This window comes from Phytophthora cinnamomi (assembly GCF_018691715.1).
Source record: "Phytophthora cinnamomi strain GKB4 chromosome Unknown Contig2, whole genome shotgun sequence".
Taxonomy (NCBI): domain Eukaryota; phylum Oomycota; class Peronosporomycetes; order Peronosporales; family Peronosporaceae; genus Phytophthora; species Phytophthora cinnamomi.
Genome location: NW_027150935.1, coordinates 815,641 through 841,337, shown reverse-complemented (window position 1 = coordinate 841,337; position 25,697 = coordinate 815,641). Strand labels below are relative to the sequence as shown.

Below are 25,697 nucleotides of genomic sequence, written 5' to 3'. Positions count from 1 at the left end.
TTTGCCACGATGGACAAGTTGGCGTAGTTGCAAGCGGCACTGTGGGCCATCGAGACTGGCCAACGTATCGAGTCAGTAGACGGTGTGCTTGTCCGACAGGTCCTGCCGCAGCCTCGAGCTCAGCCACAGCAGGTGTCTCCAGAATCGGACGTGAAGGAGCTCTATCGAGAGATTCTGGCGCTTCGGAAGGCCAGGGCGAAAGCTAATGCGAAGCAGAAATCCGATCAGAGCGCCGACGACGAGAAGAAAGATGGTGACGAAGGTGCTACGAGGTCGCTGTCGCAAAAACAAGCAGCGAGTACAAGGCAAACTGTATCGGTGGTGGATACGCGATTGGAACCTGTTGCTCCGTCGTCACCTGAGCGCGCTGGCATCGTTGTCAATAACAACGGCAAGAATATTGCAGAGGAATTCGCTGCAAACATAGCGGAGACTAATGTGCTGATGCAGACAGCTCTGGCAGCCAGAGGGAAGGAGCTGCGACGGTCCGAGAAGGCAGTGGCACGTGCGGATGCCGAGCTTCGCGAGGAGATAAGTCGCGCCGAGAAAATCCTGCCGTCCAAGTTCCTATTTGAGCGAAACCTCGCTAGCGATCGGGCTCTGGAAGCTGCGCGGAACGTGTTGGTCCGCTTTCAGCATCGCTTCTATAAACTCTACTTTCGTCGCTGGTGGGTGCTCACGCTGGAACTACGGCTGCAAGCCCAGCGTCGAGCTATGGCACAAATTGTGCGTGTTTACCGCGGACATCGAGGGCGCCTAGAAGCACGACGTCTGCGGAGAGAACTCGACGCTCTGCAAACTCAAAAGCGTCAGCTTTTGGCTTTCCGCATCAAGTATCGCTCGAGTCAGGCTGTAAAACTGCAGATGGCATGACGCCACTTTCTCCGCAACCGTACTATGAAGTATCGCGAGACGCGGCAGGCTGCTGCTAGCCTTCTTCAACAAGCATTTCGAACACGTCAATGGCGCAGTCAGTCGCTGGTGACGGCGCTCGCAAACGCACGGAAGCTGTTCGCTGCCGTGAGCTTACAGAAGTTGTATCGAGGGCATCGGACTCGACGCAAATTGCTAGAAACTCGACAACGTCAACGCCAAGAAGAACGCGTGCAGCTCGCACTGCTTCGCAGTATGTCCAAACGAACACGCGCTGTCTGGATGATCGAAAGACGCGGTGCAGGCTACTTGATCGCCCATCAAGCGATATTTCCCTACGCGATGCGGAGGCGATGGCACCGCTTACACAACCAACTACGACGTCAGCGCGCAGCGAAGTGTATTGCTCGGGCTGTCTGCAGTTGGTTCGGTGTGGAGGCTCGACGTGAGGTCGCTAGGGCGAAACACGTCACTCAATGGCTTGCATTGGTACAACGCGAGCACAAGCGCTCACAGGCTGTCGCTGTACTAATTCAAAAGCACTTACGGCGGTGGGTCCAGCAGCGCAAGTTTCTTACGGCTGAAGCAAGACGCAAGAAACTCGCGAGGCGGACTCGCCTGGCAGATAAAGCTCGTCGAATTAATTCTGCTCAGTCGTTCAACGGTGCCGGTGGGTTGCCAGCTGCAGTGACTTCACCCGTTCGCCGTACTGGTAAAGCGTATCACTTCACACCAAACCTCGGGGTAAACCCTCCACCAGCCCGACTAATGGCACTACTGAAACCCATACAAGGGAAGGGTATCAACAACCGAAGGTCTCAAAACCCTCAAGTCGAAGCAGCAACGCTTTTGCAACGGTGTTACCGACGTTACCGTGAAAGACAACGAGTCCAGATTGGAGCTTGGAAGGCTGCGGCGCAGAAAGTGGAGGTTCGCGCAGTACGAAGACGTAAAGCAGCGACGGAGATTCAGCGACGTGTTCGAGGCATTCAAGGCAGACAATTGGCTCGACTTCGCCGTGCTGAGCGTCTTCTATTGCGCTTCGTTCTCCGGTGGAAATGGAAACGTGCTCAAAAGCGTCAACACGCTGCCCGACAAATTGCTCGATGGTTTAAACAAAAGAGGATACAAGAACTGTTGAGGTTGCACTTCACCGTCTGATCGACTGGATCCCTACCGCGAGGCAGACGGCCTGTATGTGCTGGCACATGCCACCGGGGGGTCTGTGGTTGAAGACGGGAGGATCTCGCAACCTGATTAGCTGGACTATTTCTGATACTGGAATGTGATTGGACGACAACTTCAATTTGGGTGCCTATGATTTGCATGTGTTGAGTCAACCGTTTTGAGCCGCAGCCATGGCTAGGCGGATCAGTCTTACGACTGGCAACTTCGTTTGGACCGCAGCCGAGATCGTTTGGACCACATCTGCAAGCCTCACCTACTAGGGAACATAGCATACAGTAGGGACATCTAGCTGGCAAAGACACTAACCTAAATCGAGCTCACTTTCGGATTTCCTTCCAACTACTCACTCGACTACCAAGCCTCATTCGCACACTCTCAATTAGAACTTGCTGAGGTTTGGGTGTGGAAAAACATAAACGGTTAACAGCTTCTATGAGAGTGCAGCAGTGGTATCGTATTCGTTGTTTGTTGCCGTCGCGAATGGCGAAATTCCTGCGGATTGTCTGGAAGCGTGAAGAGATTTCTACCTTTTGCGACCAGAGCCTGTTGTTTTGCAGACAGCACATGGCTGACGGATTCGTAGTGCAGTCGTTCGGTGCAAGCCTTGAAGATGCGTTGCAGCCGTTTCTATCTGACCTACCTGCAGGCCACGGTCTTCTTCGAAAGCTAGACCATCACCGACAAAGCAAAAGGCTGCCGCTGCCAACAGTAGCAAGTATCACGCTACTGTCGTGTCGTTCCCGATTCTCCAAATGGCGTTTTTGATCGCCAGTGGTTGGAAAATGCCGTTTGTATGGCGTGAACTGGATGGTAAGATTCTTCTCCAAACCAAACTGGAGCGCGCTAAGGCCGTGGCGTTCTTTCGATCATTCGCTAAGCGAGGGAAACCAGTTGCCCATCAAATTCAGCAAACCCCTACCGTTGAAGCAGGACCAACCTCATCATCTCCAACTCTCAGAAACCTGAAACCTCCTCCGAAGGAGCTAAAGGAGTGACTGCTGTCGAAACATTTTCGTCGGTAGATGTGGATGTGGCAGTAGCTAGAGCCACGGGTGGAGCAAAGGGAGCCCTCGGCTTCGCAGCATTTGTGCGCGTGCTCGGGCTACTGGGCGAGATCTCGCTAACGCAACACTCTCACAGCGCCTCTCCGTACTGGGGTCGTTATGGTGGTACCGAAGCACGTGTATTGGCGTTGCTGTGGTTTTCGCTGCTTTATCACCCGACAATGCAGCCTTTGTCGAGCCAATTCGAAGTGTACGTTTCGGACGAGCTATCTCGCCATGCTGCGCGTCTTCAAAAGATTTTTACACGGCGGCACAACAAGTTGCAAGGCGCAGCAGCTCTGGTTGAAATACGACTTAATCTAAGGACTCAGGAGCTTTCTCGCGCCGCAGTAGTAGTGCAAACACAAGCTCGACGATTGCTCGCACGTTGGGAGCTACGGCGCCGAATGCAAGCGACGTAAGAGAAGTTCCTGGACCCAACGTGGGGTCTGCCGTACTGGAGGAACCCACGGTCGGGTTACTCGACATGGCATAAGCCACGAAGGTTAGGAGCTGAAGACGTTCAAGGCGAGCCCGTGCCGTTCCCTCCCCCAGAGCAAACACTGAAAGCCCCATGCAATGGACGGAAGGACTGCGATCGCTGTGCAGAGTGGGTGTGCTACGACTGCGACGAGTTCTTCTGCGTTCAATGCTTTGAGGAGTACCACAAATCCAAGCCCATTCGTGAGGCCAATGAAAAAGGCAACGAGGAACATCTTGGGTCACCTCATAGCAATGGAGAGCCTGAAACGGACACTAACGAAGAAGATAATGAACCCAGCCTTCTGTTAAACGAGAGCACGAGCTTGAGCGACTCATGCTATGTGGGCTATGCAAATTCCAGCTCGCATCGCGTCGCTGCCTTGATTGTATCCGAAAACCTGGCACCAAGCCAAAACCGAAGCTGCCTCCTTCACCCAAAGCAAGTTCAGCCACGATGGAAAAGCAGAGCGAGAAGAACCCTGCTGAGAAATCCGCCAGCGGTGAGGACGAAGGCAACACCAGTGAGTCGCTCTTCTGCGATGTATGCTTTGGCTTCTTACATCGCCGCGGCGGCCTGAAAACCCACCGCACGGAGCCTTTGCTGGAACTCTGTACGTCGTGTATTCCCCGGGACAAGGAGGATAAAAGTGAGACCTCGCACCAGCAGCCATCCACGAACTTCTCAATCGCTGGAGCAGCCGACGCCGTTCAATGGGAATGTGAAGCTTGTGGTGACCCACCTCGTCGAGTTTGTGGGCGCTGTGCTCTTCAAGTTCACCCAAAGGAAAGTTGCGGGGAACTACGCCCCGTTCCTCTTCAAACGTTGGGCAGACGCCAGCGCACCCAGCGCCTACAAGAAGAGCAGGAAGCTCGAGACCGCAGAGACCTGGATAAAATGCGTGCTAGGACTCTGCGAGCCCGTCAGGAGCGCTGTGCCCGAAAAATCCAGACATTCTGGCGGTCCCAGGCACCAATTCGTCGGGCAAAACGCGTAGTTGACGCTCGTCGTAAAGAAAAGAGTGACCAGTGGCTGCGACGTCAAGAAGATGCTCGTCTAGCGAAGCGAATGGCGTACAGAGCAAAGAATGCATTGGGAATGGCACCACCACTAAACACGGTTCCCACACATGTTTCACGAGCACAGTGTTGTGCGATGACCCATCGCCGATGGGTAGCCCACACACAATAATACGCGATTTAAGAAAGTAAGGTGTTGATCCAACTAACGTTGTTAGATCCCCCCCTGCTTTTATCCATCCACCACTTCGTTAAATAAATGTTGTGAGCTCGTGTTTGTATTCTTTAAGTGGAAGTACCAGGTTGATACTACCAACCCCTTTGAAATGTTGGCGAATACGAAAAATACATCTCGTAAGGAGTGAAGTTTTCTGCGTGCATGCCTGTTAGCAGCGTCTGATGAAAATCGGACTTTGTAGCTCCATTAATTCATGAAGAACTGTGAGGCTCGCCCGCCTTCCACTTTCACGCCAGCATTAAGACGCAAACTCGGATAGCAAAATGAAGAGCCGGATCGAAATGAGTATGGTGGATCCTCAGTACCGTATTCTTGACATTACTACTCGACAGGAAGTTATGTTAGACACCCATGAGCTAGCTAGACAGCGTTCTTGATCCAAAAGAGGCTGTTGAGTGCACGGATAGCCACAAAGAAACCAAGGATTTATGACCATTAATGAAATCCACCGCAAGACCACTTCTGCTTGGCAGCACAGCAGCCCTATCGGTTAGATCAGGCAGAGACTTCTGATAACCTTTTTTATGGGTCAACCGCTGCGCAGGTCAAAATTGGGTCAACACTTTTTATGGATCAAAAGTGGTCAAAAGGGGGCAACCTTTTGTTATGGTCAAAATTGGATCAAATTTTATCACCAGGAAGAGGGTATTCTACTAGCTGTACAAACGTTGCAGACCTGCGGTTTCTCATATCGTTGTGGTGTATCAGACGTGCCAAAATCGTTAGCTTCCCACTCCCACACCAACAACACCTACGATCGTCGAGCGTAGGCTTGTCGGGTGATCCGAAGATCGCCCAGTCCGTTTACAGTGGTGTAGTGGCTCCTTCCCAGACACCTGCCAAGCCCTTCCAGGAGCCGTGCCACGAGCACACGGCACGCTCCCCTTACTTCGTCCACCTCTTCTTCTCCTTCTTCTCCTTCTCCTCCTTGAACCCGTGCCCTCCACCAAAGGATGGACGGCGGCTTTCGCCTTGACGGGCCGTCGGTGCAAAGCCGCACCGACCTTAATTCGCTGGCGGGCCGAAAACCCGCGCTCGTATGTTCGACGAGCTTCTTGCCCTGGGGGCAGATGTCCAGAAACCTCCACACACTCACACACGCTTCTTGGACTTGCCGGGTGGCCGAGATCACTTCCGTCACTTCGGTAAGCCGATCTCAGCGGTGGGCATGATCTCGTCCTACGGGGACGGTCGTACCTCGAAGAGTCGCGGCGTGCCGCTTGTGTTGGACCCCGAAAACTCCACTCTGTATTTATGTTTGCTTTGAGGGGCTCAACGCCCCCCCCCTAGTGTCCCTATACAAATATCTAATGAAAATGGGCTGTTACGGCCTCTCCCATACTAAAAATAAGTCACTTCGCTGACCGACCCTTTAGCTCGCCGACCTCTTTGGCGAAACTACCCGGGTCAGTGTCCCGTGTACAAACTTGGACCGGACTGGCTCTGGTCACCGAATTAAGTGCCTTGATGTAGACTCAGAGATCGCTTCACCGCACAGGCTTAGCTCGCCGACGTTGGAACATCGGCGAAATACTCAACCTTCGGCTGTAGGCAGCCTCGACGACGGGCGCGAAATCACTTCACCACATCGTCGTGCGTTTGCGTGGCCGTTAACTATATGTTAGAGTGTTGTGGGATAACTAGACTGTTGTGAATTCGCTGGATTTTTGTGCGTTGTTGTGACTTAATATCTACCCCACTATTGTAGGGTTGCTGAAAATTGTTATTTCGTTCGCACTATCGTCATTGCTCCATCGCGATTGCCAGTAGTCTGGTCGCTCGCTAAGTCGTTTCGTAACGTGGGTGGTCAGAAATCTTGGAGTTATTCGTACAGCGCCTAAGCGGTCATTTTGAAATCTACCAAGTTCAAAATACCACCATCACACAACCGCACCGCACCTAATCACCAAGCCCCATGAACGCAGGATACGCCTCTGATGAATCGATGTCCAACTCGCTCCTGTCCGAAGGATCTGAGTTCAGCGACACAGAAACGGTTATACGGCGGGGTCAATCATCAAGCTCGGAAGTCGAAGAGAGTGATTGTAACCAAGTTGAAACGCCGACGTCAACCGATGATTCCTATTCTGCCAGTCGCGCCAGTTCAGCCGATCCCCCCGCCGCCGGATTGGAAACGAGGACTGTCCATTTTGGAGACTATTCCTACGCTCGGTACCATTTCAACGTCTGAACGGACATCAACCACTATCGCTGCAGCGCCTACCGACGCACCAAGTGCAAGGCGAAGCTCTTTGTGGGTCCCCTTGGTACCACACAGACCGGTGAGCACATGCACGATTGTGTCACTGGCTTTCGCCGAATCCCGACTCACCTATCAGCGATCGCAAGGAGGAGATGTTGCTGCTTACGGATAAAATCTGTATCCGAGATGTTTGGATCCGACGGAAGTCTGGCGTATGCTGCGCGACCAATTTTACGGGACTGAAAATGAAATAGTGCGTAGGGCGACAAAAAGCAAGTTTTGGGTTGACTATATCGGACCCATGCGAAGCTCTTTGACCGGCGGCTTTTTGGTCGGTTGGAGCGACAACCACTTTGTGACGTAAAAGAGAGTGCTGGATTGAAGTTCTTCGACTTCCCTGTGACTTATTACGAAGACAAAGTACAACATCGACAATTGACTGGACTCATCTGCAGCTTATGGATCGCATGAAGCAGCGCCAGAGATCAATTTTTGTCGACGCAACATATCGGTGTGTGCCGGTGCCCTTCTACCAATTGGTTATCGTGATGCTTTACGACTCTATATTGGAGCTCTATTTACCAGTTTGGTACATCATCACGACTGGAAAAACGTCTCAAGTCTACGATCAGCTGTTTCACAACATTTATATCTCGTCAAGAAAAATATGGTCCCTGCACATGTTGTGTGCGATTTTGAGTTCGCCATGATTAAAGCCGTTCAGAGCCGATTTCGAGAATCAAGAATCGTCGGATGTTAGTTTCACTTCAAGCAAGCCCTCCGTCGAAAGATGTTGAAGTTGAAAATTTCAGAACCTGAAGTTGATTTGGCTATGCGGGAAGGTTGCATGGACAGGTTGACACTCATTCGACGTATGGATATCACCCTTCGAGGCGTCCATGACGGCCGGTCGATGATTAAACGCGACTGCCGCGATAGGAGAATCAGTTACTCCAGGGCCAACTGGAAGAAGTATTGGAAATATTTCAAGAAAGTCTGGATCCACAAGTTTGCCCCAGAGTGGTGGAACATTAGCAGTGTGAGCAAGGATATCGTAAATCGGACAGACAATCCACTCGAACGCTACAACCCCACCCTTAATTCAGCTTTCTCTGGAGCTCACCCCGACATCACCCAATTCATCAAAATGATCCAGCAGCAAAGTCGCGAGAATGCTCGTCTACTGGGAGACATTTCGAGCCGTAGAGCCCGTGCCCCAGTCCATGCCGACTCCCAGCGTGCACCAGGGTTTGAATCTGACTCAGAGTTTGAAATTGATTCTGACTGATTTGGAAGTCAATGCCTCTGACTCTGATGAATCTGATTCAGGTAATGATTCAACCTGGTCCATGTCACCTGAATATTATGACCCGAACGTTTTAAGTAGTTAGCATACGAAACATTTCTTTTATTTTGGTAGACTTGCATTGTTCACAAAAATACATCAGCAAAAAAGTGTAGGACTAACCGCACTAAAAAGTGACTTGATCAATGTATAGTAGTATTGTGCAATAAAAATGGTAAAATAGAGTGCTCTTGCCAACCGAGAACGTTTGTGGCCAGGTAGTGATCCCATTTACCATCCGTCAAACGACTTCATGACCAAATTATCACGGTGGGTTATTACTCGTAATCCTTTAATCAGCCTGATCTATAGGAGACTCACTCCTCCTAAGAAGAGCGTGCCGGACGACCCAAATCCTTCGTTATGCCTCAGATCTGACGGAGGATTTCCACACGACACTTACCGCAAGCATCGAGCTCCTCTACAGATGTGATGTATGAACCCACGCTACCTGATAGACACCTGTCTATCTAGGCGCACGCCCTATGAGCATACTGAAATTTTCATGACATAACAAGTGCTACTAATACATATTCTTGAAAAGCATAATATATCTTGTACATTATAAATTATAAATTATAAGAGGTATCTAAGTTATACAATCACATGGTTTGCTCTGGATCAAATATGGTCAAAGTTGATCCATGGTTGACCAAAGAAAAGTGTTGACCCAATTTTGACATGTGCAGCGGTTGACCCATAAAAAATCGCTCCGTTACTGTACCGTATTTGTCGGATCGAGTGAGACAAAAAATATTGCTTGAAACCAAGTCAAAAATAAAACCTTACAAGTTTATAATAAAATCCAAGTCAAAAATAAACCTTATAAGTTTATAATAAAATCCAAGTCAAAAATAAACCTTATAAGTTTATAATAAAATCCAAGTCAAAAATAAACCTTATAAGTTTTTTTTAATAAAACCTAATAGTTTTTGTTTTTGACTTGGTTTCAAGCAATATTTTTGTCTCACTCGATCCGACAAATACGGTACAGTAACGTGTAGGTGTGGGGAAATTTCCCCGCCAATGACACCCTTCCCGCACAACAACACGACCAACATACAGTTGCAACTACGCTGTGCAAAATTCCTGAGGAAACAATTTTTAGGGACCTGTATCGTGAGTGACACATGGATCACGATTTTGCTAGCATCGCCAGCGAGCGACGTATGCTGCTGTCTCACATTATTAGTAGAGTGGGAAATCGTGGGTAGTGACACCATCATTAGCGGCTTCAGAAAGGCAAACTATATTCCGGTGGGCCCTCGCTACATGAACGGTAGATTCAAGACGCCCTCCGCAAGATACTGTGGGAACCAATCAAAAATCGGGCCGAGTAACTTCATAATACATATTTTGTTCTGCATCCATTATTTTATAGAGGTTTTATGCGCATCGGATGGTGTGTCACCCCTATCTTGCTGATGTATCGAGGAATTTCCATAAATCAGTCATTTCACTGAGATTTGTCAAAACGATTGTGATAATTGTCTAGTACTACTGATATGTATTAGATTAATCTTAGTACTGGACTGCCATACAATTTTCAAGTCAATCCGATATGAGTAGCATATAGGCTCACGATACTATCGTGGCGCCACCATGTTCGAGCCTTCAACAAAATGGCCGATTTCCTATCTAATGTAGCCATGGATTGACGCCGCAGCAGGCAACAACAACCTACCCGAATGCTGGGCTCCGCCTCGGAATGGGATCCGCTTTACGCTTATGCGACTGGTGACGTGGGTCACTGGATGGAGCAGAACGCTGGTGAGAACTCTTCGGGGTTCGTGGCCTTCCCATCTTAACAGCGGAAGTAGGCGGACGGTGGTCGGAGACACCGTTCGGAAAGGATATATATGTCGTTAGCCAAAGACGTTCAGTGACAATAATGTACCGCACTGTACCGCACTGAAAACCGAAACGATATGATGTTAAAATGAACCAAATACTGTAGGTAACTCACTACAATATATTATTATTAGCCTCTTATTCCTATGCCTACTACTCTAGGTCCGTGCTCGGTTCCTGGAGGCAAAAGAGGAAGTGAGCTCGTCTTCGGACTGCGTCCTCGACAGCTCACCCCTCGGCCTCTTGTCGTCATCGCACTATGGATGGCAGGCAACGCTTTGCCTGTACTCTAGATCGCAGCTGGCGATCTGAACATTTTCCTCTCGTACTTGCTAATATAAACATTAACAACTTAACGAGGTTTTTCTTTCATTATTCAATTACTCGACTGGCAGACAGGCGTTGCCTGCTGCCACTCTACGAGCGGGGCACGCGCTGCGCGCCTCCTCATTCAACAGTCCCACTAAGTACTAGGGGACAATTTCAGTTCGCGAACGCCTAGTTTCTCGCTTAATTTCAGGAATTGTTTTGTAGGAAGAGCTTTAGTGAGAATATCCGCTGTCCTCTCTGTTGTAGAGCAATAAGCTATCTTAAGGCGACCGAGTTCAACAAGGTCCCTCGTAAACAGATAGCGGATTTAAATGTGCTTATTTGATTTGTGATTTCCAGGGTTTTTCACAATGCTGATGGCAGCGTTGCTGTCACACCGTACCTGCACTGGTACCTTTTGAGGAAATCCCATTTCCCCCAGCAAATACCACAACCACTCACTTTCCTTGGCTCCCTCACTTAGTGCGATAAGTTCAGCTTTAGCAGTCGAGAGTGACACGCCTCCCTGTTTGCTACTGCACCATGACACACTCGCTCCGGCCATTAGGATCACATACCCGGTTACGGATTTACGTTCTTTTCTTATTAACACGCGAAGCTCGCGTCAGTGTACACCTCGTAAGTCACGTCTCTCGTTTTTCCATCGAGAAAGAGACCGTACGTTGACGCCCATTTCAAGTAGTTGAGTACTCGCCTGCCTGCATCTCAATGCGTGCGGTTGTAGCAAGATAGACATTTGCTTAATTCTCTAACCGCGTCCGCGACATCCGGGCGTGTGCCACGGACCAAATATTGGAGTGAGCCAACAATACCTCTGTAGTCAAAGGGCTGCGCAGCAATTTGCTCTGTGCTTAGTTTCGTCTCCGGCTCGAGTACGAGGCCAGGCACTTATGGTGTCATTACTGGCGCACATTCGCCCAGTTTGTACTTTGTAATCAGCTCTGCAATGTACGTGCGCTGTGAGATCATCATCACACGCTGATTTCTATTGCGGTGCACCTCCGTCTTGAGGATATAATGAATGTTGCCCATTGAACCGGTTTGACAATTCGGCTTTCAGCATGTTAATGAGTCGCATATCTCGCGACATGAAGTCAGATCATCGAGATATACCACGACTATGATCCGTTCTTCTCCCACGTTTTGCACGTAGATGCAAAACCCTTTGTGGCAGCGTGCAAAACCCATCGACGTCCAAAAGGTATGTAAAACTCGATACCAGATGCGTGGGGCTTGCTTCAGGCCACAGATGCTCTTGTGAAGGTCACGGACCAAATGCTCATATGCTGTTGCAGAACACACAAATACCGTCAGATGTGGATTCCTTAGCACAAACCACAACAATCGCCGAGTTGGGTCGGCGTTTGTTGGCCTGCGCAGGGGTTGTCCCCTCGCGGTTCGGCCCAACCGGGACAGCGGGTGTCTCGCGTCTCGCCGACACCAGCCAACCAAGGTCCACTCTTCCGGATATCCGCCGAGCTAACGGACTCCGTTCACAAACGCCTGTGCCCTCCACCAAAGGATGGACGGCGGCGCGCTAGCGCTTTTACAGGCCGCCGGGGCAGAAGTAACCCGACTTGAAGAGTAACGGCACCCGGGCGGTCCAGCGTACCGGCTCGCTGAGTTAGCGAGACCTTTCCTTCGCACTTGGCGAGCACCCAACGCCCAATCGCGGGCCGACCTAATCTCTTGGCGCTGCCGGTCGAGTGCCCCACAAGCTATGCCTCTCGGGTACCAACGGCAGGCATAATCCGACCCCGTGCAGGGACTTAACGGAAAGTGTGCACGTGTTGTGGGCCTAGCAAATTCTGCTCTGTTTGTTCTTAAGTCTTTTGGGCGCCCTGAAAGGGCGCCTCCACTATTCCTAAGGTCCTATACAAATATCAAGTAAAATGGAGTGGTTTCGGATCTCGGCCGACCCTTCAACCTCACTACAACGCCTCGAACTCGGCGGAGCCGGATAACTTGTCTGGATAACCCGGTGAGCTCGACGTGGAGGTTTCGCCGACTCGGGTGAGCGCTGCTGGGCTCGCCGAGCTCACGCTTGGTCCTCTTGTGCGGCTTCTGACCATGCCCCGCGTCGTCTGGGCGGCCGGTGGCACTGTTCAGCCGAGCTCAGGGCCTGGAGACTGCCTTGAACTCGGCTGAGCGTCTCCCAGCGCTCCCCGCACTCGGCCGCCGTACGTGCCTCTTTCCCTTGCGTGGCGCCACCCGTCCTTGGTCTCCGGTGCTCTTGATTCCTCGTCAGTCGACCGCAATGCGCCCGTGAAGCCTGCGAGCTCGGCGAGATTGGCGGACTGACATAGTGTACCCATCCAGCCGAGTAGTACCGTCGGTGCTACTTTCTTGGCTGTCTTGGTATCTTGTTCCACGAAATCACGCGTTCCTACACCACCCTAGCCGAGTCCGGCAGCCGAAACCTGCCTTGGTCTTGGCTGAGCTCCTTCCTGGACTCGGCTGTGGACTCCGTGCACTTCCTCCGGTCGCCGCGGGTTAGGCCTTGGCTCTTGGTACTCTATCGTCCACGTAGCCAACCTAGCGGGCCTCCTGGATCGCGCTAGCCTGGTGAATGAACTCGGCTATCTGGTACAGTGTACCCAACCAGCCGAGTAGTACCGTCAATTACGCTTTTAGGCGGATTTGGTACACTATTCCACTTGGGTGCTCAACAAAACTGATGTTTCCTACACCACACTCATGGCCTCGCTTCGCAAATCCGTGAGATTGCCTCATATAGATCTTTTGCTCTCCGTCCATCGTGCCGTTCAGAAACGCTGTATGGACATCCGTCTGATGGATATGATAGTCCAATATCGTTCCAATCGCCAGCACTAGGCGCAGTGACTCGAATCGTGCCACTGGTGCGTCACAGTCTACCCCAAACCCCTGGTGGTTGCCTTCTGCTACGAGGCGTGCTTTGAACCGCTCGACAGTCCCGTCAGCGTTATACTTTACAACTAGTACCCAATGCCATGGCAACGCCTTACGCCCAGGTGGCAGTCGTACGAGTTTTCACGTCCCATTCTCGACCAAGGAGTCGTACTCAATTTCCAGAGGCTGTTTCAACTACTCTCTATAACGCCCACTCAACGCGTCTTTGAGCGATCGTGGTGTAGGCACTCTGTGCTCTAGAATGTCTTGCGCAACGTTGTGCTCTAACATTGATTGGAAGCACTGATAGTCCGAGTATCTCTTCGGTTTCTTCGCCTTTCGACGTGGGCGGGGCTCGCGCCTTGGTGGCGTATCCACGAGTCCCGCACGTCGGCGTTTCTTAGCTCCCACTGCTGGGTTACTGGCCTGCGCAGGTTCTTCAGCTCCCACTGCACCAGTAGACCCTTCCACAGGTTCTTCAGCTCCCACTGCTCCCGTAGACTTGGTCGCAAGTGCATTGGCTCCCTCTGCTGCGAGTAACTCTCGCGCGGCAGATTCAATTGTGAGGGCCTCATCAGTCTGCCGGAACGCTCGCCGGACCATGGTGACTACATTGGTCGCATCGAACAACACGTCTCGTGATTGGATGTGCTTGTTGTTCTACATGTGCCAGAGTCGACCATGCAAATACAACTTTATTGTACCAATATGTGTATTTGAATGCTTAGAGCCCTGTCCAAATGTAAACATGTATTGGGTGTTGGGCTCCTTCCGCACAGACCGCGCTGTCTCGCTGGTTAGGCCGTGCCCGCACCCTGAGTCAAGTACCCAAGAATTTGTGGTTAGATACATTTCGTCATCTAACAGAAATGGATGCAAACTTCGCACCTTTTTCTCGAGCTCAGTCAGCATGCCGGCGAAGGACTTCGTCGTCTCAGCAATCTCTTGATTGCTGTCCATGCCTGGCTGCTCTTCCATGTCCACGTCGTCGTCCGGTTCCTTACCCGCGGCTTGAGCCTTGCCCGTGGCGTCAGCATTCACTGCGTTGACGACGGGATCCATTGACTCGCCTTCGTCGCTGAAGGGCAGCGTGCCCTTTCCCGGGGTCACGGGCACCTCGAAGTTGCTCGGAGGCGGGCTCGTGTGTCGCTGGTGACGCGCCGTGCTCAGCGTTGCACGAGTCCACCGCCACGGCTTTAGCCAGGTGTGGTATCGGGAAATGAAGCCGAAGCCAAAACCCACAGGCGGGACGAGGGGCGAAGAAGACTCGAGGCGCCGTCACCAACTGGCAAGTCACAACCCATCGCCAGTCATTGGACCAAACGCCCTGGTCCCTGATTGGCCTAAAATGGTCGGTGACGATGACTCGTTGACGGTCCCAAGTCAAGAGCGGGCGGTTGCAGCTCGCTAAGTGCGGGGCGAACCTACTGGCAAGATCCGAACTTATGAGTCATCGGCGCCTGTCCCGAGTCGTCGGTGGCGTTTCAGCGGCCGTTTGAGTCGTCGGTAACGCCGCCACGTCGCAGGGAAAGCGCCGAAGAGTCGTGAGTTACAACTGGCGGTCCAAAAACGGACGCGTTTATACTTGATATTTGTATTGATCGATAGGGAAGATAAGATAAGCCTTCGGGCAACAATAACAGAACAGCTTTTCCTCCCACGCAAGGGCGACACCGGTGCCTGCGGTGAACGACCTGCAGCTCAAGGTAAACCTGGTAGGTAGGATTATGACTGTCGGTGGGCACATCTGCTAGTGTAGCGTGTGTTCATCCCTGGCAGGGCCAAGAGTTAGTGGCCGGTGTATTGGTAGCGACGGGTCGTCGCCAGGAACTGGAGGAGCGAGAGCGCACTCCATTTATTTCTTCCCGCCGGAGTATAGCTCCGGCACCCTCGTATCATGCCGTAAAAGGCCGGGACCCTTCCCTCTGAGGTCCTGCGAGGTATATTTTGTGTGTGAGAGCGTGCTAGCCTTTGCTCGTGGCTAGTGACGCTAAGTCTTCCGTCGGTCGACTAGCGGAAGCTCGGTGCGCAGAGGAAACACCAACCCGGTGCAAGGGAAAGTTCCTGGGCCTTCAGATTCTAACCCTAACAAGCCCATTGAGTCTTCGGTGACTCGGTGGGTGTTGGTGGTGGGGAAAGTGTGCCTTATATAATTTAGCGCGTGTTCCTACACGACAACTGGTGCCGCGACCCAGGATTGGTGTGACCTTCTGTGTTTCGTGTTACTGCAGGTCGATCCACTTTACGAGCAACAAAGAAGAAGAAGAAGAAGAACAAGAAAAAGAAGAAAAAATACGAAGAAAGAAGAAAATGGCGAAATGATCACGTTGAGCGGTACCAGCAACTCCAATTGTGGCGAGGCGGGTGAGCGCCTTCTGCCGCCCAGGTGTATAGCACGATGCCACGGGGCCGCCCGTCCGGAGAATTACTCCTCCTTACGGATTTTCCCAATGGGGTCAGACTCCGATAACAGCACTAGGAGCTCCAAACGGAGGTGGCGTGTGACCTTGTGAATCCCTGTAGATGTCGTTTATCTTCGATAGAACGAACTTCACCTGATGAGTTGTCTTCACAATGATAAGGTCTTGGGTGTAGAGCGCTTACGTTACTTCAAACGTAGGTCTCCACGACTGGGGTTGAGATCACAAGCAGATCCTTCCAGCCAAACCTTCAAAATCAGAGGGTTAATATGCAAATATACAAATATACAGCTACTTATTCTTTGGGGGGCCCTTGAGCGGTGGGCCCGTACACCGGTCTACTGGAGTTTCTTCCGGACCACCGGTCGAGTCCGAAAGCACCCTTCACTCACGCGCACCAGCTCCCGCAAGGAGATAATTAGCTCCAGGCGGAAGACTTTCCAAACGTTCAACTCCCAAAAGGAGAGCAACCTCCGGTCAGACAATATACAATCCTATCACACAGTAGTCAATCAATCGGATGTAGGGGTGACTACACACAACCTCCTAGAAATGCAGTTAATATGAAATGGGGCCTCCGAACGAAGGACCAACAACTGGAATATGAAACAGGACAGGTCACCTCGGAGCGCGCGTCGCCCGATCACCGCCTAACTTGGTCTTAGCCTTTGGGAGAGTTCCACGGTGGTATTCGCGGTCACGACGCGTCCAAACGCAGGTCTCGTAGCTTAGGGCCGCCGGCAGGGTTAATCCCTCCGGTCGAGGCTTGTTCCTCTCGCTTACTTGACAGCACACCTCGTCCCTGGGGACGGGGAAGCACTTGCGCCCTTCTTGGCAAATTGAACTCTCTGATTATCTTTTCTTAGGCTTCTGTATCCACTGTTCTCTCTGGAATCAGCTCTTTTATCTTGGTTTCACTATAGTCGGGGCGTGGCGTAATCACGTCGCATGTCGAGCAGGTCATGGATAAGGCAGGAATCTGGTCGGTGCATAACATATCATGGTCCGTCGTCTTGGTCGGTCGTTAACATCTTGTTCGGAGTATACTTGAAACTTGGAAGGTCTTTCTGGGTACAAATCAGGCTGGGACAGGGCGCGACCGGTCGCCCATCGAAGATCTTCGTCCGGAGCCTGGTGTCTGGAATCCTGCGTCCGGGGTCCGGAGACCAATGAGTCTGGAGTTTGACTTGACTTCACTATGGCGGGAGTCTGGAATCCTGCGTCCGGGGTCCGGAGACCAATGAGTCTGGAGTTTGACTTGACTTCACTATGGCGGGAGTCTGGACGATCTTGAGCAATCTTCTTCGGCTCTCTGTCTGGACTTGCTTGAGCCTTCTTTCTCGCTTGTGTCTTCGCTCTTCTCTTGTGCTCTTCCGTCGCGTGTCTTACGGGCATGTCGCTGGCCGGGTCACTGAGCAGAGACTTGGGCACATGTTCTGGAGCCGCTTCGTGTCAACCGTCCCTCTCATCCCAATCTCTCATAGAGGAATTTACTCCCGAACTGATAGGTTGCGATGAGACCACGCGTAGCAAGGCGGACGAAAATGTCCAAACGTCGGAGTGGTCCGGATGGCGGCAAGGTAGCCCAGCTCGCGGAAGTGGCCTCCCTTCTTTGTCCCATGTCGCGTCAGCCAATCGGGTCGCAAAACATCAATCGGAAACTTCTTTCGTCGAAACGCAGCAAAATCGCAATTTCCCATCCGCCAAACAAGACAATGGTGGTCGCGTCTGCAGCGAGCGCCGCGAGCAACGCCCCGGCCGGGGCTGGCTCCGCCACACCAGGCGTAGGCGATGGACCTCGTCCGAGCGCTTCTCGTAGCTCAAGCGATGAGAGCGAGGCGGAGGAAGAGGAGGAGGAGGAGACGGAGTGGCAGCCGCCCGCCCCGAAAGGGGGGACTCCGGCCTCCGGGTCCAAGAACAAGACGCCCACGCCTCCACCCAGCAGAAGAGCCTCGAGCCCGGCGAATCAGCCACAAGGGTCAGGTGCCGCGGTCCTCAAGAGCCTTCAAACGCTCGACACAGAGCAAGCGAAGGTTCTCCAAGCGCAGCATCAGTTTTCGTCCGGGCAGGGCGCCACGCCTAGTCAGCCTGCGGCGTTTGACATCGCGCCAGGGGAGGCTCCAGACACCACCGTCCGGGTAGTCGGGACCACACCAAGCCTGGAACCGGCGTCCGCTACACTCTGAAGGAACAGATGGAGCTTCTGGATGCTCGCGAGCCGGCTCGTACGGAGTGGGGGTTCTGCTCTTCGGACGATGAGCGCATCGCCCATCTGCCGGAAGATGTTCGCCGTACTCTGATTCCAGCCGGACAGCGTGACTCAATCGAAGATTAATCTCCGGACCAAGTCGCAGGTGTAGCGTCCGCACTCATTCTGCGTAATTCATCTTGAATACATCTTCTCCTTTTCCTCATTCTTCTCCTTTTGTCATCTTAGTCCTGAAACTTCAAACTCTCAAACTCCAAGCTTCATCTTTCCAAAACTCTCCACTCGTTCTCCACTTGAAACTCCGAAATATCATATCTGAACTCACATCGCAAATCTATCGATTCAAAGCACATTCCGTCGAGGGACACATCCACGCAGTCGATCCAGTTCAGACATGTACTAGGCTCTGGGATGATCGTCCCCAGCCTGCATCGTCTGGAACCGGGCTCGTGCACGTGCACCTTGATTGAGCGCGTACAGCAATGCCCCCCAACTGAGCTGAGACACGGGCAACCATTCGGGGTCGTCGTACCCTTTCCACTTAACGAGGTACTCTCGAGTGCGTCTAGACGTTCGTGTCCGCTTGGACCACCTCAGGTCCAGAATATTCTCCACTTCATACTCGTCACGCTCTGAGTCTGGCTCCCAGCTGTCCTCCGGAAGTAAGGCCGCGTCGAAATCATCGTCTCCGGACACTTCGACCTCTCCGACTGGACGCTTCGGGAAGAGGACACGTGGCTTAAGTCGACTGACATGTACCCAGGGATTAACCCGGTAACCAGCGTCATCAATCTTGAGCTTGACTCGGAAGTCGTCGTGCATCCCCTCAATCCGGAAGGGGCCATGCCACATGTGGGCAAGTTTACGGCTGAGACCCGGCTGGACTTTCGGAATGTATAGACAGACCGAATCTCCCTTCTCGAACCTAGACTTCAGTCGTGCGGACAGCTCTCTCCACCTTTGCGTCTGGGTCTCAGAACGCTGGCGTTTCGCCTTCTTATGCAGATCCTCGGCACATGCTTGCGCATAGCTATATTGCCGCTGAAGCTTCCGACGCCACTCATAGGCAGTCCGCTCCGGAACGCTAGAGGGTTTCGGACCCAACATCGCAGACAGCGTCCCTTGAGCGTCCCAACCATGCACTAGGTAGAAGGGTGTATCCAGACGCGTGGCATCGAACGACGTGTTCAGAGCGAACATGAACCTCTCCGCGTGGTCGTCCCAGTCACTTTGGTCCGCCTCAGCAATGTACGCTCGGATACTTCGGACGACAGTCTGGACGGACCGCTCCTGTTGACCATTAGCTTGCGGACGATAAGCAAGAGTGGTTCGCTGCTTGCTTCCCAGAAGTTCGCTGAACCGTGTGAAGACCTCACTCATGAAGCGGGGGGCCTGATCATGTCGGACCATGGAGCTCGCTCCGCACCTCCGGAATACACATTCTTCGTAGACCTCTGCGACGTCTTGAGCAGTAGTCGACCGCATGGGCTTGCACATCCCGAACCCGGAAAACGCATCCTGGAACAACAGCAAAAAGGTGTTTCCACGTTCGGACTCCGGCATGTGAGTGACAACGTCCATCGAGACAACTCCGAACGGACGTCTGGGCTCAATATTTCCGGGCGACGGTCCTTCGTTGGGCGGTCGTCCCTTGCCACTCGCACAGTCGACACACTCCTTGACACAGCGCTCAACATCAGCGTACATCCCTGGCCAGTAGAATTCCGAACGAAGTATCTCGTACGTCCGGGTGATGCCTTGGTGACCCCCTTGGAAATCCTCGTGTGCGTTGTGCAGCATGTCTGGTCGCAGGGATTCCGGGATCACCAGTCTCGGCTTATCTACAAAGTCGCGAGGGCGGTCTCGAGTCGATCGGGCCAGACGGTATACCACATCCCGAGCATCTAACGCAAACAAGTCCGCCACCTTGGCAATCTTGCGGAGCCTTCTCGGCGAGAATCTGTCGATATCCCCTTTCAGGAACGACTTGATTTCGGACAAGTAGGCATCTTGGTCCTGGTGCTTCCTGATACGTCTCCACCGTTCGGCCTGATACTCGAGGGGACCCATGGGTTGCTGAGGTTCCCCATCACCAGGAGGAGCAATGCCCTCAACTCCCGGATCCGGATGTACAGCGTCCCTGGCCTTCGACCTTGCCAACGGCGAAAACTCTTGCCGCACGAGAGAGCGGCGCGGACTGTGAATCTGCAGCCACTGCGTCAATATCCATCCGGGCCGAAGTCTCAGGACGCGGAGGTGGGTCTCCGTCCAGATGGACCACCTTTGGCTTCACCAGCTTCTCTGCAATCTTCGACACTCTTTCCAGGTGTGTCCGCTCTTCGGAATCCTAAACAGTCCAGGACCCTCCGAGCGCCAGCGTCTTCGATGTCAGGTAGTCGGCAGCTTGGTTGTACTCGCGCTTAACATGGACCAGTCGCAACGTCCGGAACTTGTCCTTCAGAACTTCACACTCAGCCAAGTGTTTCTGGAGGTTCGGCTGGTGACAGTTGATGAGACCTTGGACTTGTTGAATCACGATCCGAGAATCTCCCACAACCACCAAGTCTTCGACCTGACGGTCGAGTGCCATCTGGACTCCTTTCAGGAATCCATGATACTCCGCATCGTTGACTGTCACGTCGTCCAAAAGGAGACTCACAGAAATATTCCAGTAGCTCAAGCGGAATAGAAGAGCATTCAAATCCTCACAAAGCTTGTCCCAGGTGGGCGCGCCATGTGCGATGTCATCAATGTACGAGCTCCGTCCCAAAACCGGACCCATGCTGTCTGGAGAAGGGATGCTCCTCTGGAACACCGTCGCTGTATCCGTCAATGCCAACACGTGGCCTTCGGAGTCACTCCTGGACGGGTCCAAGCTCAGGAAGTCCAGAACATCTTGGTCCACCTCCAATTCTTCTTCCAGGGACAATCTCACGAAACACCACAGGCAGTTATTAATCACTGCCTGGTAGACGAGAGGGGCATTCTTGAGTCCAAACGGCATCCGAACCCACTGGAAGTGCCCGAACGGACAGACGAAGGCCGAGATCAGCTTCGCACGCTCAGTCATCCGGATGGCCCAGAATCCACTCGCCATGTCCAGACTCATAAACCACATTGCACACTCAAAGCCAATCAATAGATCGTCGATCAAAGGCAGAGGATAATTGGACAGTTGAATGAATCCATTCACCACTCGGTAGTCGATACACATCCGGATGTCCACGCCGTTCTTCTTCAGGACGATGACGATTGGGGAAGCCCACGGCGATTCGGAGTGTTCTATCAGCCCTGTCTCCAAAAGCTTCTTCAGCAACTCGTAGACCTTGATCGCTAAGTGTGGGGCGATTGACCTCGGACGCTGAGCAACTGGTTTAGCATCACCGACATCTAGATCACACCACACTCCACGAGCCGGCGCGGGGGCAGCATTCCCGTCTCCCAAGAATATCTTGTGGTGATACCTCAGGTGCGTTCGAAGTTGCTCCTCCTCGGCCGAAGTAGTCCGTCCAGATTCTCCAACATCGGCCTTCTCGATATCACACCTTGGACTCAGCTCTTGGAGTTCCGGAAGCATGGCCAGTTCGTCGCGCAGCTGACCCAGTAACTCACTACATTCGTGTATGTACACGGCTGGTTCCAAGTTCAGCTCTTCCGCACTCATCTGCATGCACCGTTCGTACTCCACTTCGAGCCTTCGGACCGGAATAGACGATCGTTCAGGACTCCGTTCAACCTTCGACTCGACTTCGACGGGGACCTCTGGAACACAATTGGTCAGACACTTATCGTCAAAACTGATCGCGTCATAAAACTCGTCCGAGTCCGAACCAGAGTCCTCATCCGGGTTCCTATCAGGATCTTCGATCGTTACCAGCTGGCCCCTCGCAACTTTAGACACCGAGCTCGCATTCCCAACGTTCTCGCCTGGTCCGGTTACATCACCTAGAGCAGCCTCAGGAACCGTGTATTCTCTTTCGGACGCTCCGGATCTCTCGGTTTCCGAAAGGCGAGGAGTCTGATCCGGGCAACGCCCTTCCGCCTTCACGCCGGGTTTAGGCTGCAGGCGCACCATGTGCACCTTCGCCGAATCAGCTGGTGACCGAGTGAGTAACTTCGTGGGCCATGGGTAATCGGGAGTCTGGACACACGGCGGTTCGGAACTCTGATGCGCTCGAGCGAGCCGTTCCTCACGCTCTCTGAGCTCCCTCGAGTTGGTACTTTCATAAATCATCACTTGCCATTCTCGATACCTCCGTAATCCTGGACGGACAAACCTTCCAGGCGTCGGGAAAATTCCAAACTCCTCAACCGGGCCGCTGCCGTTCGAGAGTCGATCCAGACTGTCTTGTCCGAAATATTGACCACCTTCACAGCAACTGGCCAGGACTTCGCAGCATAGATAATCTGCGTACACCAGCGGTCACCTCGACCAGCCCAAACGACTTCGCGTTGCGGATTGCTCTGACCGTAGTCAATTCGAACGACGGCCGACTCACCCGGGGCCAAGTACAGACTCCCTTTCGGAAGTGATGGCCAAGTCCAGACCACGTCCCATGTGGTCCGCAGGCCGACCAGCTAGCAGTACCGTCTCTTCGTCCGGCAGCTTGACCAACCCTTCCTGAGCGCACAATCGAACCCCAGCCGAGCACATGAAGTTCATACCGAGAAGCACATCCACACCTTCGCCAATGTTCGCGACCCATAGTTCCATAATGTAGACCACGCGAGGTCCCAAGGTAATCCTCACCTCGGTAGTAGCCGTGATAATCGTCGGGACACCACCCAGTCCAGACACCCGGAGCTGTTTGCAAAACTTAAGTCGGAGTTTGAGCCTACGCGCAAGGTCCAAACTCACCATGCTAACAGATGCTCCGGAGTCCAGGAGGATATCCGTTCGATAATTGTTCACAGCACCGTGCACCATCGCCACTTTCTTGGTGTCCTCAGGGTTGTGCTCTTTCCACCATCCGTACCTTTGGCCGGGCCCCAGTCGGAATTCGGGAGGGTCGTCCGAATTATTATCCCCCAGACGACCTTCTTCCAACCGAGACCGCTCCAAACGCTGTTAATCGGATAGGTACTTGTCGTTTTCCTCTGAATTGACAGTCATGCATTGATGGTTATCTTGGTGCTTGCTCCTCAACTCTGGTCCAATATACACTAGGACACACAATTCCGGGGTAGTCTTGAGCCCGACGCGTTCTGGATCCCCATCCAGCGGGCTTGTTAGTTTAACTGTTGTTCCCCAGAATCGACGTCCCCATCCAGTAGTTGATTCCGGATAGCGGACGGAAGGTCCAGTGTACCTTGACGAGCGAGAGTCTTCACAGCTTGGAACTTCTTCCACTCTTCACATTGGTCTTCATGAAACTTCTTGCAGAATAGGCAGGGTCGAACTCTGCACAGGCGGGCGGGATGCCCTTTCCGGCCGCAGCGATCACACTTGAGGTCGGTCCAGTAGCTCTCCGTAGAGTGTCCAAAGTCATTGCAGCGCTCACAGAACTTGGTGCGGTTCGAAGTGTCGAAACGAGGAGACCGAGGTGGTGTTCGGAAATCTCCGCCCGAAGGAGGTCTCCAACCTGAGTTCTCCATAATCCGGAAGACAGTGCTTGAAATATCTTGCACGCGATCTTCGTCTCGCCTGGAATCACCTCCGGTTGGCGCACTTCCAATAGCCGAACTTGCCGTCGACGGAGTGGCGGGAACTTCCTTCACCGCATCTTGGAAACGCACTTCCCGATCATCTTCATCTTCATCCGAAACATCTTCGTCCTGAACCACATACGCGCGGCCGGCACGCTTCGACTGGAACCGTCCGTGCGGAGCATTGTCCGCCCGGAAATCCCGCTTGGCCTGAGGAGCATCGTAGTCGTCGCCTTGGGTCATCTCTTCATGCTGCTTTAGGACGTACTCCAAGTCACGTAGTCTACGGATGCGTTGCCTTGCAACGTCGATCGAAGGCGTAAGTCCAAGAACTTCTTCGTGAATACCTTCAGATGACGTTCCAGCTGCTTGGACGACGAGTCGAAGTCAATACCCGCCTTATCTGCCACCTTGTTCAGGCGATAGTAAAACTCTAGCGGGCTTTCGGACTTCCTCTGAACCATCGTGTAGTAGCGTTTGGAGTCTGAGGTCTTTGCTTTGCAATACATCTTACGGAACTCCTTCAGGAACTTCTTCCACTTTCGCCTCACCTTCGGACGAAGGTTCGCGCGCCAGTTCCGGACGGCGGCGGACAACTTGAGCTTCATCTCGTATATCTTAACTTTGTCCGTCTATCCGCCCTGAGCCGCAATGCTTTGGAATCTCTCCAGCCACCTTGTCCGGACCGCTGGCGACGCCTTCTCGTCGAAGTCCTCCAGGCTGTTGGCATTCACATACGGCCGGAACGTGAACAGCGTCCCTCCAGGTCCTGCAACAGTCGGTGTGTTCGGGGCGACATCTTCAAACGACGAGCTATTGGAGCTGTCGGAGTCCGAAGAACTCCCGTCGGAGCTTGAGCCAGAATCGGAACTATCCGGATCACCACGGTGCTTGGGGGTTTCTTCGATTTCTCTCCACGGGACGAGGCGTCCCTTCCCCCTCGCTCTGTCGACTTGCCACTCGCAGACTTCGCCCGTCTCGCCGAGTCAGCTTGCGCCTTGCGCTGCGGGACGCCCTCCGCCTGCGCCTTCCGTTCAGGGCGCGCGTCGGCGCGTCCACGTGCGGAGGCGTCGGGGGCGCTCTCGGTCTTGACGCGCGGCGGTGCAGCGTCGGTCTTGGCGGGTCGCCCGAAGCTGGGCCGCCAGGAATTCGTCGAGGTTCGTCGAGGTCCGTGTGACATCTCCCCTGATTACGTCATCACTGATTACGCCACTGGATTCTGGATGCCTGACCTGACGACTGGTCACCACTGGATTTTGCGTTGTCACATGAGGGTCCCGAGTTGCCGAATCAGGTCTGAATGCGAATGGTCGCGGAGGCGTCTGGGCGGATGTTGCACGAAGGTCGCGCAACTGTCCAGTCAGAAACTTCTGGACATTCTTGGCCGCCTCTCGCTCCTGGGCCCGCCCCGCGCGCATGTCTTCTAGCTCGCGCTGCAATGACTCCATCATGGCCGCCACGCGCTGCGCTTCTTCGGCCTGACATGCCTCCGTCTGGGCACGATTCTGTGCCAGGAGTGCGCTCGCTCGCTCACGTTCCAGACGCGCGTCTTCCAGTCGAGCGGCTTCCCGGGTCTCCGCCTCGCGGCGTGTCCAAGTGTCGTCGGCCGGGCTCTGGGTGGACTCCACCTTCGCAGGTGGGTCCCGAGCCGGGGGTCCGAACCTCCGAGCGACTTGCAAGTCCAGCTTGGTGTTCAGCTTCTCGAGCGCGGAGTCCTGGTGCCTCTTCATCCGGGCGACCGCCTCCTGCACCTGGAACATGGCGTTCAAGGCGACTTGCGTGCTTCCAGAACTGGCTGAATCATGTGATCGTCCCGAGCGGTACGAACGTTCAGACTGGGAGCGTCGGCTGGACCTGCGGCGGCGGCTATCATCGTCGCTGCTGGAACTTTCGGATGGCGACGGACTTCGACGCTTGGAGCGACGCCGGAATGCCTTCGACCCCCGTCCCCGGGCGTGCGATCGTTCGGACTCCGACATA

At 53.3% G+C, this 25,697-nt stretch overlaps 1 protein-coding gene across 1 annotated transcript; it reads left to right on the top strand.

Moving 5' to 3' along the window:
- Positions 1-102: 102 nt before the first annotated feature.
- On the top strand, positions 103-873 carry IUM83_12285 (uncharacterized protein; the record flags this gene model as incomplete). Its single annotated transcript, XM_067936903.1, has 1 exon — positions 103-873. The coding sequence occupies one exon, from the start codon at positions 103-105 to the stop codon at positions 871-873; it is 771 nt and encodes a 256-aa protein (XP_067800253.1).
- Positions 874-25,697: the final 24,824 nt, after the last annotated feature.